This window comes from Quercus robur, chromosome 7 (genome assembly GCF_932294415.1).
Source record: "Quercus robur chromosome 7, dhQueRobu3.1, whole genome shotgun sequence".
NCBI lineage: Eukaryota > Viridiplantae > Streptophyta > Magnoliopsida > Fagales > Fagaceae > Quercus > Quercus robur.
Window position 1 is genome coordinate 16,559,887 of NC_065540.1, and position 11,716 is coordinate 16,571,602.

General features: G+C 39.9%; 1 protein-coding gene across 1 annotated transcript; it reads left to right on the top strand.

The window, feature by feature from the left end:
- Positions 1 to 5,304: 5,304 nt before the first annotated feature.
- On the top strand, positions 5,305 to 6,429 carry LOC126691093 (uncharacterized). The gene is made up of 2 exons (XM_050386172.1): positions 5,305 to 5,833; positions 6,095 to 6,429. The coding sequence occupies exons 1-2, from the start codon at positions 5,305 to 5,307 to the stop codon at positions 6,427 to 6,429; spliced, it is 864 nt and encodes a 287-aa protein (XP_050242129.1).
- The last annotated feature ends 5,287 nt before the right edge of the window (positions 6,430 to 11,716 follow it).

Genomic DNA, 11,716 nt, shown 5'->3' on the forward strand with positions numbered 1-11,716 from the left:
AAATCCTTGGTATGGGTTTGGGGTGTTACAATTACTTAGCCCAAATTCCAAATTTAGGTTAGCAAAATCATATAATCATATCAATGTAAAGTGCGGAATATAAAGAACACAAGGATATGATGACCCAGGAAACCAAATCGGTAAAAACCTAGGGAAGATTTAACCTAGCTATCCTCAAGGTAAAACTGAATCCATTATGAAAGAATCGAAATTTATACAATAGCGACTTAGACCACTAATATCCTATTGCTACCTCATATAGAAAACTTATTGACACGACCATGTGCAAGCTCTGAGACCACGAACTCCTTCTTTCTTGGATTCCTAGTAAGTACAAGCACTCCCGCTTGTGTATCTTTAAGCGCTTATTGTAGCAACTTAAACGATCATCAAGCTCTCAATGAAATCTCCTTCTTGATAATCCTAAGCATGTGTGAAGGCAACCTCCTCTCAGATCTCACAGGAGATTCACATACACAATAAGCAGAGCAACTTCAAAAACGTGGCTAGGGTTTCCCTTTTATACCTAGGGCAAAACATAAAACCCTACACATCATATGGGCTTAGGGCTGAGTTGGGAATTCTGTAGAAAAAACATTCTACCTGACTTTTGATCAATTGAGTCTAATTCTCGATCGATCGAGCCAATCAGAATTGCACACTTAATTCTGCAATTAACTCGATTCCAACTTTACATAAATGACCTATACTTTGAGAAGTCTAAACAAGACCAACATCTGTTTTGATCATGGTTTTCCAACAATACAAAATAGAGTTCTAATACATTAGTTCCTAATTACTTAGAACCTAACAAAAAGAGTTAAAAACAAAATGCTGAGATGGTTTTTTTATTTTATTTTTATTTTTTAGGAGGCTAGCAGCCTCTGTTTTAGTGGATTTGGATTGCCTTATTCATGCTTACTTGACTTTCTCATGTGCTAATTGGGCTCCACTTGTGTTCACTTGCCATTTATTTTTTCTATTATGTTTATTTCTTATGCAGGCTGACTCTTAAGCTGCAATGCAACCAGTTTGGTATGATTGTATAGAATGTTTCAAGTATTCTTGTATTGGTGATTTATATAGAGGCAAGTTCCTACCAATGTCAGAAACAAGTAATTATTACTCCAGTACCAATGGGCATCTGTGTGACCAAGACCATTGCACCCTTCGAACGTCCTTGAAACTTCATACTTTTTGTTAGGTTCTAAAAGTTTAGAACAATTGGCAAATCGCGAACATAAATTTGTCTAGATATAGATCTTAGAGTCTATAGGTATTATTAGACAATGCTCAAGATGATTCAAGTCAAGATTCAAGAACACACAAACTGCAGGAAGAAGATTTCATAATCTGCCTGGTTCAATCGATTGAAAGACAGGCTCGACCAATCGAAAGTCATATCTGTAGAATTTTAATTAAATCCAAATAGCAGTTCAAACCCATTAAGGATTAGGGTTTCAGATCTACTTCTCCCAGTATATAAAGGAAACCCTAAGCACGTTTTTTAAAAGACTTTTTAGAGAAAGAAGATTGTGCCTCTTTTGTATTTAGGGTTTTGTACCTAAAAAGCTCTCTTATATTTTTCTATCGGTGTTATTACTTGGAGAATCTCAAGATCCGGTATTGTAGAAGTTGTTGCCTTCTCTAGTAATCAAATGTGTTGATGATCTAAACCTTCAAGGGTGGTCTTGGAGTTACAAACAGGAGAGTTTGTGTTGCTAAACCTTTGAGTGGAATCTCAAAGTCACAAACGTGGGTGTTTGGTTTTTGCAAAATCCAATAAAGAAGGAGTCCGTGGTCTCGGAGCTTGCACATGGTCGTGTCAGTAAGTTGCTATTGGTGGGTAGCAATAGGATGTTAGTGGTCTTATATCATTGCATTTCTTTTGACTCTTTTGTATTTTATTCCTTCCTTTTAAGGGGAATTGGAGAAACCATTGGAAATTTATTGCATTTGTGGGCCACCATAAAAGGCATAAACTACAAACAACATAGACAAAATTAATTAACAGATGTATGATGTATCGTGGGTCATGAGGTTGAGAGACTGTATCAAGTGTTACCCTTCCTAACTTCTATCAAACTTCATAGGCCCATTTTTTCTAAGCAGGCTAGAATAGTGGGCCAGGAATGAATCGCAGTTGGGCTACCTTGGAAGCCCATTAGATTTATAGTCCTAGTTCAACTTATTTTATTTTTAAAAAATAAAGGCGAAACTACACTATTGATCTCTCAAGTTTACTCTGTGAGCATAATTAGTCCCTCAAGTTTCAAGTGAGTGCAATTGGCCCCTCAAGTTTTCATAATGAGCGATATAAGTTCTTCTATTAACTTTGGTTAATGGTATTGCTTACGTAGTTAATGGAATAATGACCTGTTATTTTTTTAAATGACGTGACATTTTTTTATTAAAAAAATTACAAAAGGGAATTTACACATAAGTAACAAACTAACGAGTTCCAAATTCTAATTCTAATCCTAACCTAGTTCTAAATCAAAACTCCATTTACAAACCCGTGAGAGAGAGAAGAGGAGGAAGTAACTGAATAGACTTGGACTTAGAATCACACAATAACTGTGCGAAATGAACTTAGTTTCTTTTTTTCTTTATAGAAAAATATTTTTTGCATTTGCATTAAAACCCTCTATTCTACCTCCAAGATTGGCAACACCAATTAATTAAATAACTTGCCTCTAATTGCATTTTACTTTTACTACTTGTAGGAGTAGGATGATGATAAACACGACTTGAAAAAAAAAAAAAAAAAAAAAAAAAAAACTATCTGCCTCTAATAATACTAAATTCATCTCCCCTCTTTCAGACTCCACTCAACTTAACTGAAAAACTTAATAAAATATAAAAACAAAATACATCCCCATATCTCAATTAAGTGTCCGTTTGGAATTTACTTATTTTTCTGAAACTGAAAACCTTTTGTTAAAAGTACTGTAAATAAAGGTAAAAGTTAGTTGAAATAGTATAGTGAGACCCATAAATAGTAGCAAAAATAAGCTGAATAGTAAAATAAGTTGGCAAAAATAATTCATGCTAAACGCACACTAAACTTCTCGATGATAATTAAAATAAGAATATAAAAACTGAAAGAGTTTTTTAGTTATATAATCAGGCGCACATGGATTCAACTACACCCAAAAAAAAAAACAAAACAAAGAATAGAAAATTTATAGAACTACCCCTACAACAAACAAATAAATATTTAGGAAAGCTCCTTCTCTTATAATCACTTCCTTCCCCTCTCCTAGTTGTAGCCTTCTTTGCTGGCGATTTCATGCTCTTTGTCTTTACACTATTAGCAGCCGATGCCTTCTTAGCTTGCGCTGCCCAATTTCCATTGAAGACTAGAGAAATTTTGGTTAAAATGGAAACTGGGCATTGTATTTTGTTTTGTGCTAGAGGAGGAAGGAGGCCATCATGGCAATGGCTGTTGCTTGAGGCAGAAGTCCACCATCTACAAAAGAGGAAGGCAGCATCATGGCAGCTAGGGCATCAATCACTCCCTCCCATGGGTTTGTAAATGGAGTTTTGATTTAGAACCTGGTTAGGATTATGAATTGAAGTTAAAACAGGTTAGTTTGTTACTTATGTGTAAGTTCCCTTTTGTAATTTTTTTAATAAAAAAATGTCAAGTCGTTGTTTCATTAGCCATATAAACAATACCACTAACTGAAGTTAAGAGAAGGACTTATATTGCTCATTATCAAAACTTGGGGGACTAATTATGCTCACAGGGTAAACTTGAGGGACCTCACCAAAAATAAACCAATAGAAATAAACTTATCCAAACACACACACACACATATATATATATATATATATATATAAACACATTTCAAATGTTTTATTTTTTTCATATATTTATTCTTCTCTATCTTCGTTGACTAACATAGACCACAACTAAGTCCATTTTTCAACAAATTTATTGCTTGACCATATGAGTAGAACTTGCATAGATTTTGGCTTAAAATTGAAGCAATAATTCATAATTTTTTCCCAAAATTGTTGAGGATGCATGTATGTTGATTGGTGTACCATAAAAGTCTTGTTTGTTGTGAGTTCATGTGAAAACGACTTTGCACCAATCACAACTTATCAACTCAAAAAGTTTCCATCTCCACAAGGATTGAATAAAGTCATATATCTATCATCACTTAAACTGAGGAGGGAAAAGCAAAAGTACATGAAATTCAACGTCTTGAAATTGTTTGCTGGATCAATTAGGTTCTATTCATTGGTTATAAATCTCTAGTAGTGTATTATTCTAGCATAATGTCAACTTAAAATTATTAGAATATATTAGTATATTATGTATTAGAAAAGGATATTGAAGAGTGCAAAATTTGGGATGACGGATCCATTTAAGTAGGCCTAACGGTACTGGACTAGTGGGTTGATGGGGATAAGGTAACAAAGGGTGATCGGATGGAAGGGACACATGATGGATGGACTCCTCCCCAAAATAGATGGATAATCCCTCGATATGGATGAATTCTAGTCACATAAATATAAGGTAGATGAATACCAAAGCCACGTGGCACCTCTATGGATTTGCATAGGCTCCAAGGAATCCTAAATGAAAATAACTTGCATCCCACGATTAACCCTAACTAGCAGAATCCCAAATTGAGAAGGTTCCTGTAATATACACACATTTATGATAATCTTCCCCGTAAGGAAATTCCTTCTGATGCAAGAAATGAAGGTCAGTTCTACACTACTATAAAAACACAAAGCCCTCAGAAAACAAGGTACTCATAATTCACCCCAACTTTAGCACTCTAGAGTTGTGAAAAGATTTCTAACTTAAGCTTCGGAGGGTCTTTTGGTCGGTACCACACTAGTACTCTCCTAAGGTCTTCCTGTTTTGTGCTGTGTAGGTGTTGTCTTGAGCACGTGAAGATTGTGTGACTTACTAACGATTTTTGGCATCATCAGTTGGCGCCATTTGTGGGAAATTTGAGATAAGCCATACTTACCGTTTCCCAGACAAAAAGTTGCATGGTACTTACTCGTTCGATGGCAACAACCACTAATAATTAGGGTGACGAACCACACACCACTGCCCTAGAGAGTCAAGTTAAAACCCTCGCAACAACAATGGAATGCCTTATCAAGCAGAATCATGACCTAGAGGAGTAGTTGTGCCAGAAAAACACAGCGCTTAACACCCAAGAGAGGGACTAGGAAGGGCTGGAAGGTAGCAATGCCCCATGCAGACAAGAGCGAAAGGATACCGGCCGTCCATTTACCACAGATACGACTCCCCTTCACATAGTTGCGGAGATGCAGATGATGAAGAAACGGATGGACTTCATGATGAATGCCTTCAGAGGACGGGTGTCTAGTGACCTCAATGACTTGGTCCATCGAACTGATTCACTATTCACTGCATCCGTTAGGACGTTCCCCCTACCACCAAAGTTCCGCATGCCTCAGGTGGAAAGCTACGACGGATCCAAGGACCCCCTAGATCACCTAGAATCTTTCAAGACCCTAATGCACCTACAAGGAGTGGCAAATGAGATTATGTGCAAGACTTTCCCCACTACTTTAAAGGGCCTTGCAAGAGTTTGGTTCAGCAGGTTAACGCTCAACTCCATTGGTACATTTAAGGAGTTGAGCGCCCAATTTGCCTCACACTTTATTGGGGGGCACAGGTATAAGAAGTCCATTGCATGCTTGATGAACATTAAGCAAAGGAAGGATGAGACCCTAAGGTTGTACATACCCCACTTTAACAAGGAGGCATTTTCAATTGATGAAGCTGACGATAAGATTCTTGTGGCCGCATTTATGAATAGGCTACGAAAGGGTAAGTTTCTATTTTCCTTATACAAAAATGACCTAAAGACTATGTCGGCCGTACTTTATAGGGCTACTTAGTACATGAATGCGGAAGATACATTACTAGCTCGCGAAGAGAAGCCCAAGAAGAGAGAAAGACAGGAAGAACCTCGACAGGACAGGGGGTAGAAGGTAGCAAGGACAGGAGATAGAAGGGAGGACAGATGCTGGAAGCCTGCCACCGGAAGATTTGCAAGCTTCACCTTGCTGAACACCTCGATTGACCAAGTCCTGATACAGATCAAAGACGAAGGAGCCCTGACGTTCCCTAGCAAGCTGAAGGGAGACCCTAGCAAGAGGTCCAGAGACAAGTATGATTGTTTCCATCGTGGCCATGGTCATGACACATCTGATTGTTATGACTTAAAGCAGCAAATAGAGGCTCTTATTAGGCAAGGAAAGTTGCAAAGATTCATTAGTAAGGAACAGATGGACCAGCCCCAAGAACCATATGCTCGAAGAGAAAATGAGAGCCCTAGGCCACCTCTGGAAGATATAAGGATGATTATAGGGGGCAATGCAACTTCCAGTTCTTCCAAGAAGGCATGCAAGACCTACCTATGAATGGTTCAAAATGTCCAGCTGGCGGGGTACGTTCTAAAGCTGGCACACGTCAACAACCCTATAATTGGGTTCACGAAGGAAGATGCTCGATGTCTCCATCACCCATACGACGATGTACTTGTAATCAGTATACATGTAAGGAATTACAACACGCACCGAGTCCTAGTGGACAACGGGAGCTCTACCGATATCTTATACTATCCAGCATTCCAGCAGATGAGGATAGGGAGGGAATAATTAATTCCAACCAACGCACCATTTGTAGGATTCAGAGGAACAAAGGTGAATCCCTTGGGAGCAGTCACCCTACCAATAACGGTCGGTGATTACCCTTAGCAGATCACCAAGAATGTCACATTCCTGGTTGTTGATTGTTCATCCGGATACAACGCCATATTAGGTCGCCCTACTTTGAATTCATGGAAGGCCGTAACCTCAACCTACCATTTGATGATCAAGTTTCCCACCGAACACGGAGTGGGGGAGGTAAGAGGGGATTAAGTGGCGGCACGCGAATGCTACATTGCCATGCTAGAGATGGAGGATCATTTGTAGACTATGTGTATAGAAGAACAGCGGATAATAGCAGAACCGATGAAAGGGTTGGAAGAAGTACTCCTTAATGATTCTAGGCCAGAACAAACAATGAGGATAGGCACTTTAGCCAGCCTACCAGTGCGTCAAGCACTCATGACGTTCCTAAGGGAAAACTAGGACGTGTTCGCCTGGAGTCATGAGGACATGCCAGGAATTGATCTATCAATCATAGTCCATAAGTTGAACGTATCACCCTCATTCTCTCCCGTCTAGCAGAAAAAAAGTGTGTTCACACAGGAGCGGGACAAAGCTATAGCTAAAGAGGTTCACAAATTACAAGAAGCAGACTTAATACATGAAGTATATTACCCTGACTGGCTGGCGAACGTGGTGATGGTCAAGAACGCCAATGGAAAGTGGAGGATGTGCATAGATTTCACGAACCTAAACAAGGCCTGCCCCAAGGACAGCTATCCTTTCTCGTGGATTGACACCTTGGTAGACTCGACCGCAAGACACCAACTGCTAAGCTTTATGGACGCATTCTCTGGTTACAACCAGATCAAACTGAATGAGGCGGATTAGGAGAAGACTTCATTTGTAACCAGTCAGGGTCTCTTTTGCAACAAAATGATGCCATTCGAACTTAAGAACGTGGGCGCCACGTACCAAAGGCTGATGAACAGAATGTTCACACATCAAATTAGAAGGAATGTGCAAATTTATGTGGATAACATGCTGGTAAAAAGCATACGAGAGGACGACCACTTAAGCGACCTCTAAGAGACCTTCAACACCATTTGGTCATACAACATGAAATTGAATTCAAATAAGTGTGTGTTCGGAGTGACAGCAGGAAAGTTCTTGGGATGAATAGTATCCCAAAGGGGTATTGAGGTCAACCTAGAAAAGATACAAGCCATAATGGAGTTAACTTCACCAAAGTCGGTCAAGGAGGTACAGAGCCTGAACGGTAAGGTAGCTGCATTAAACAGGTTTGTCTTAAGAGCAACGGATAAGTGCCTATCTTTCTTCCACACATTAAAGAAGTCATTTGAATGGACGACCGAGTGCCAACAAGCATTTGAAGATTTGAAGGCAAATCTTTCTTCTTCGCCATTACTAAGCCCATCTAAGTCATGGGAAGAACTGTTCCTATACCTAGCCATCTCCCCGGCCACTGTCAGTGCGACTTTGGTTAAAGAAGAGGATGGGGTGTAGAAGCCCGTATACTTCACAAGCTGAGCACTTCGAGGAGTGGAAGAGAAGTACCCCCTAATGGAAAAGCTCGCTTTTACGTTAGTAATTGTGGCGCGAAAGCTCAAGTCGTATTTCCAAGTACACATTGTGGTCGTCTTGACGGATAAGCCCTTGTGTAGAGCTATGAGTAGCCTTGAAGTTACGGGACTGATGGCATTATGGGCAGTTGAATTAAGTGAATTCGACATACAGTATTGATCGCGCATGGCTATTAAGGGGCAAGTAATCACTGACTTCATCACAGAATTCACTCTCGTGGAAGGCTAGAGGGCAGAAGAGAGCCCACAATGGAGCATCCACACAGAAGGATCCTTCAATAGGCAAGCAGGTAGAGCTGGTGTGGTACTCCACAGCTTGGAAGGAGATAAGATCGAATGCATGGTCCATCTTAACTTCCCTACGACCAATAACGAAGCAAAGTACGAAGTCTTGATAATGGGGCTAAACTTTGCCAAGGCGGCAAAAGCTGAAAAATTGGTTGTATACTGCAATTCTCAAGTAGTGACTAGTCAGGTTAATGGCAACTATGAATGTAAGAATGAACAAATGAAGAAGTACCTCGAGTAGGTGAAGGATCGAATTAGCAACCTCCAAGTAAAGTTTGTTCAAATCCTAAGGGAGGAGAATGAGCACGCTGACCAACTTGCTAAAGCTGCTCCAGTGGAGCACATGCTCATCCCTGGTCAGGCATTATCCTTGGTTCAAATCTCATCATTAATAGACGATGCTAGTATGCAGGAGATAAGGTCCAAGAATTATTGGACGACACCAATAGCGTCCTATCTAAAGGACGGTGCGCTACCAGATGATAAAGAGGATGTAAGGAAGTTAAAGGTTCAAGCAGCTCACTTTATTCTGATTAAAGAAGTTCTATATAAGAAGGGCTTCTCCCGACTATACCTGGGGTGCCTCATCCCCGAGGAGGCAGACTATGTCATGAGAGAAGTCCACGAAGTAGTCTGCGGAAACCACTCTAGATCATGGTCATTGGTGCACAAACTAATCCGAGCAGGATACTACTGGCCAACCATGCAAAAGGATGCCCATGCATACGTCAAAGCTTGTGACAAGTGTCAGAGATTTGGCAACCTCATCAGGTGACTGACAAAGGAGCTTACCATAATGACGGCCCCATGGCCGTTCACTTAATGGGGGTTGGATATCATGGGCCCGTTCCCAACGGCGGTTAGACAGTTAAAGCTCCTAGTAGTCGATATAGACTACTTCACCAAGTGGGTAGAAGCGGAAACCCTAGCCACCATCAAAGAGAAGAATGTGCGAAGCTTTGCATGGAAGAACATCATTTATTGGTATGGTATACCTAGAGTGCTGGTCTTGGACAACGGGAAACAATTTGGCAACGACGCAATCAGAGACTTTTGCTTACAACTAGGGATCAAGAACCATTACTCATCATCCGCCCACCCACAGGCCAATGGACAAGTTGAGGTCACGAACCGATCCTTGCTCAAAATCATCAAGACTTAGCTTGAGGAGCAAAGGGTATATGGCTAGAAGAACTACCAAGTGTTTTGTGGGCATACAAGACAACGGCAAGGATACCTACAGGGGAAATTCTGTTTCATCTAGCATACGAAAACGAGGCAGTCATCTCGGCTAATAGGCCAAAAACGAATTGATTCCTTGTGATGAATTAATTGATTAATTAGCCAAATTTATTAATTAATCAAATTAACATGCAATGTATATGGTAGCACAAACAAATCACCAATTAAACTAAGTATGCAGCGAAAATTAAATTGACGCGGTGATCTGTTTACGAATGGAGAAAACCTACTCGGCAAAAACCCCACCGGGTGATTTTAAGGTTACCACTCCCGAGAATCCACTATTATCAAAACAAGCGGTTACAAGTAAAGGAATCCTAGTACCTTCTACCAACCTATAGTTGAACCTTTACCCAATACCTAATTGGACTTGTTCTGTAGTGACAATCTCTTCTTGTAATGCACGGCTCCCAATATGACTAACCAATTGTGCGGATCCTAGTACGCGACTTCAATCATCAATTAGAAAAGGTTGTTGGCTGCAAAGTTCTTCAGTTCATCCAAACGATGAAGATCAAGAAGATGCTTGGTTACAAAACTCTATGGTGCACAAACACAACAACTTCTTCACAAGAGAGATGAACTAGGACAAATTCTCTCTAGTCACAATTTGCATGAACAAACTTTGCTCAACACTTGTGCAACTTGTGTCACCTTTGACGGCCCTTAAAATAATCCTTTTATATGTCTAGGATTGTGAGAAAAGAAAGCCCAAACACATAATCACGGATTGGAAGAAAACAAAACAGAAAAATATGTTTTTCTTAAACCTTGACAGATAGCTATTTGTTGAGCTGCTGTCGAGCCACGGGGCTGGAACAACTTTTAAAGCTCGATAGATGCTAGCTGTCGAGTTTTAATGACAGACACTTTCTCAGCTTGAATCTTGGACAGACTTGCATGGCTTTAACACTTGATCTTGAAACAAGGTTTCTTGAAGTATTAAACACATCCTAGATCTATCCAAATATAAGTAAAGTGTGTTTTTTCAAAGGATTAGCCAATTACATAAAATAGTGACATATGTTCCTAACATGTGAAACACATATGTCCTAACACCGGCTGAAGTGGGACTTACAAGCTACAGGGTAGGGAACCATGACGAAAGCAAGAATGATGAAGTTATGCGCCTGCAGCTTGATCTGGTGGATGAAGTAAGAGCAATAGCTGAGCAGAGGTTAGCACAGTACTAGAATCTCATGGCCAAGCACTACAACTCCAAGTTCAGATACAGGGACTTCCAGATTGGAGATCTTGTCCTGAGAAAGGTGATGGGCACCACAAAAGACACCTCCCAAGGGAAGCTAGGACCTAACTAGGAAGGACCATATAGAGTTGCATCATGGCATAGGAAGGGAACCTACCATCTGGAGACACTGGATGAACAAAAGTTACATTACCCATGGAACACAGAGCACCAAAAGAAGTACTACTAGTAGACGAGCGATGACACTCCTTATTCCTAGTTTATTTTCTTTTAGTTTAATTTTTATTATACAGTTTCTTTTAAACCCAAGGGCAGGTTTTTTTTTTTTTTTTTTCTTTTTTTTTTAAGAACAATTTTTACGCATGAATTACCATAATAATAGGAGGAGTTATTCAGAAATGCCACATGTTTATATCTACATTTCTACAATATCAAGTCCACAAAGTGGACATGTTTCATCCTCAAAGGATGACTAATGATAAGTCCATAAAGTGGACAGATTCAAGTTATCAAGTCCACAAAGTGGACAGGTTTTCATTATTAATTACAAGTCCATAAAATGGACGGATTCAAGTTATCGAGTCCACAAAGTGGACAGGTCTCATCCCTAAAGGATGACTAATGGTAAGTCCATAAAGTGGATTCAAGTTATCAGAACCACAATGTGGACAGGTTTCATTCTCAAAGGATGACTAATGATGAGTCCACAAAGTGG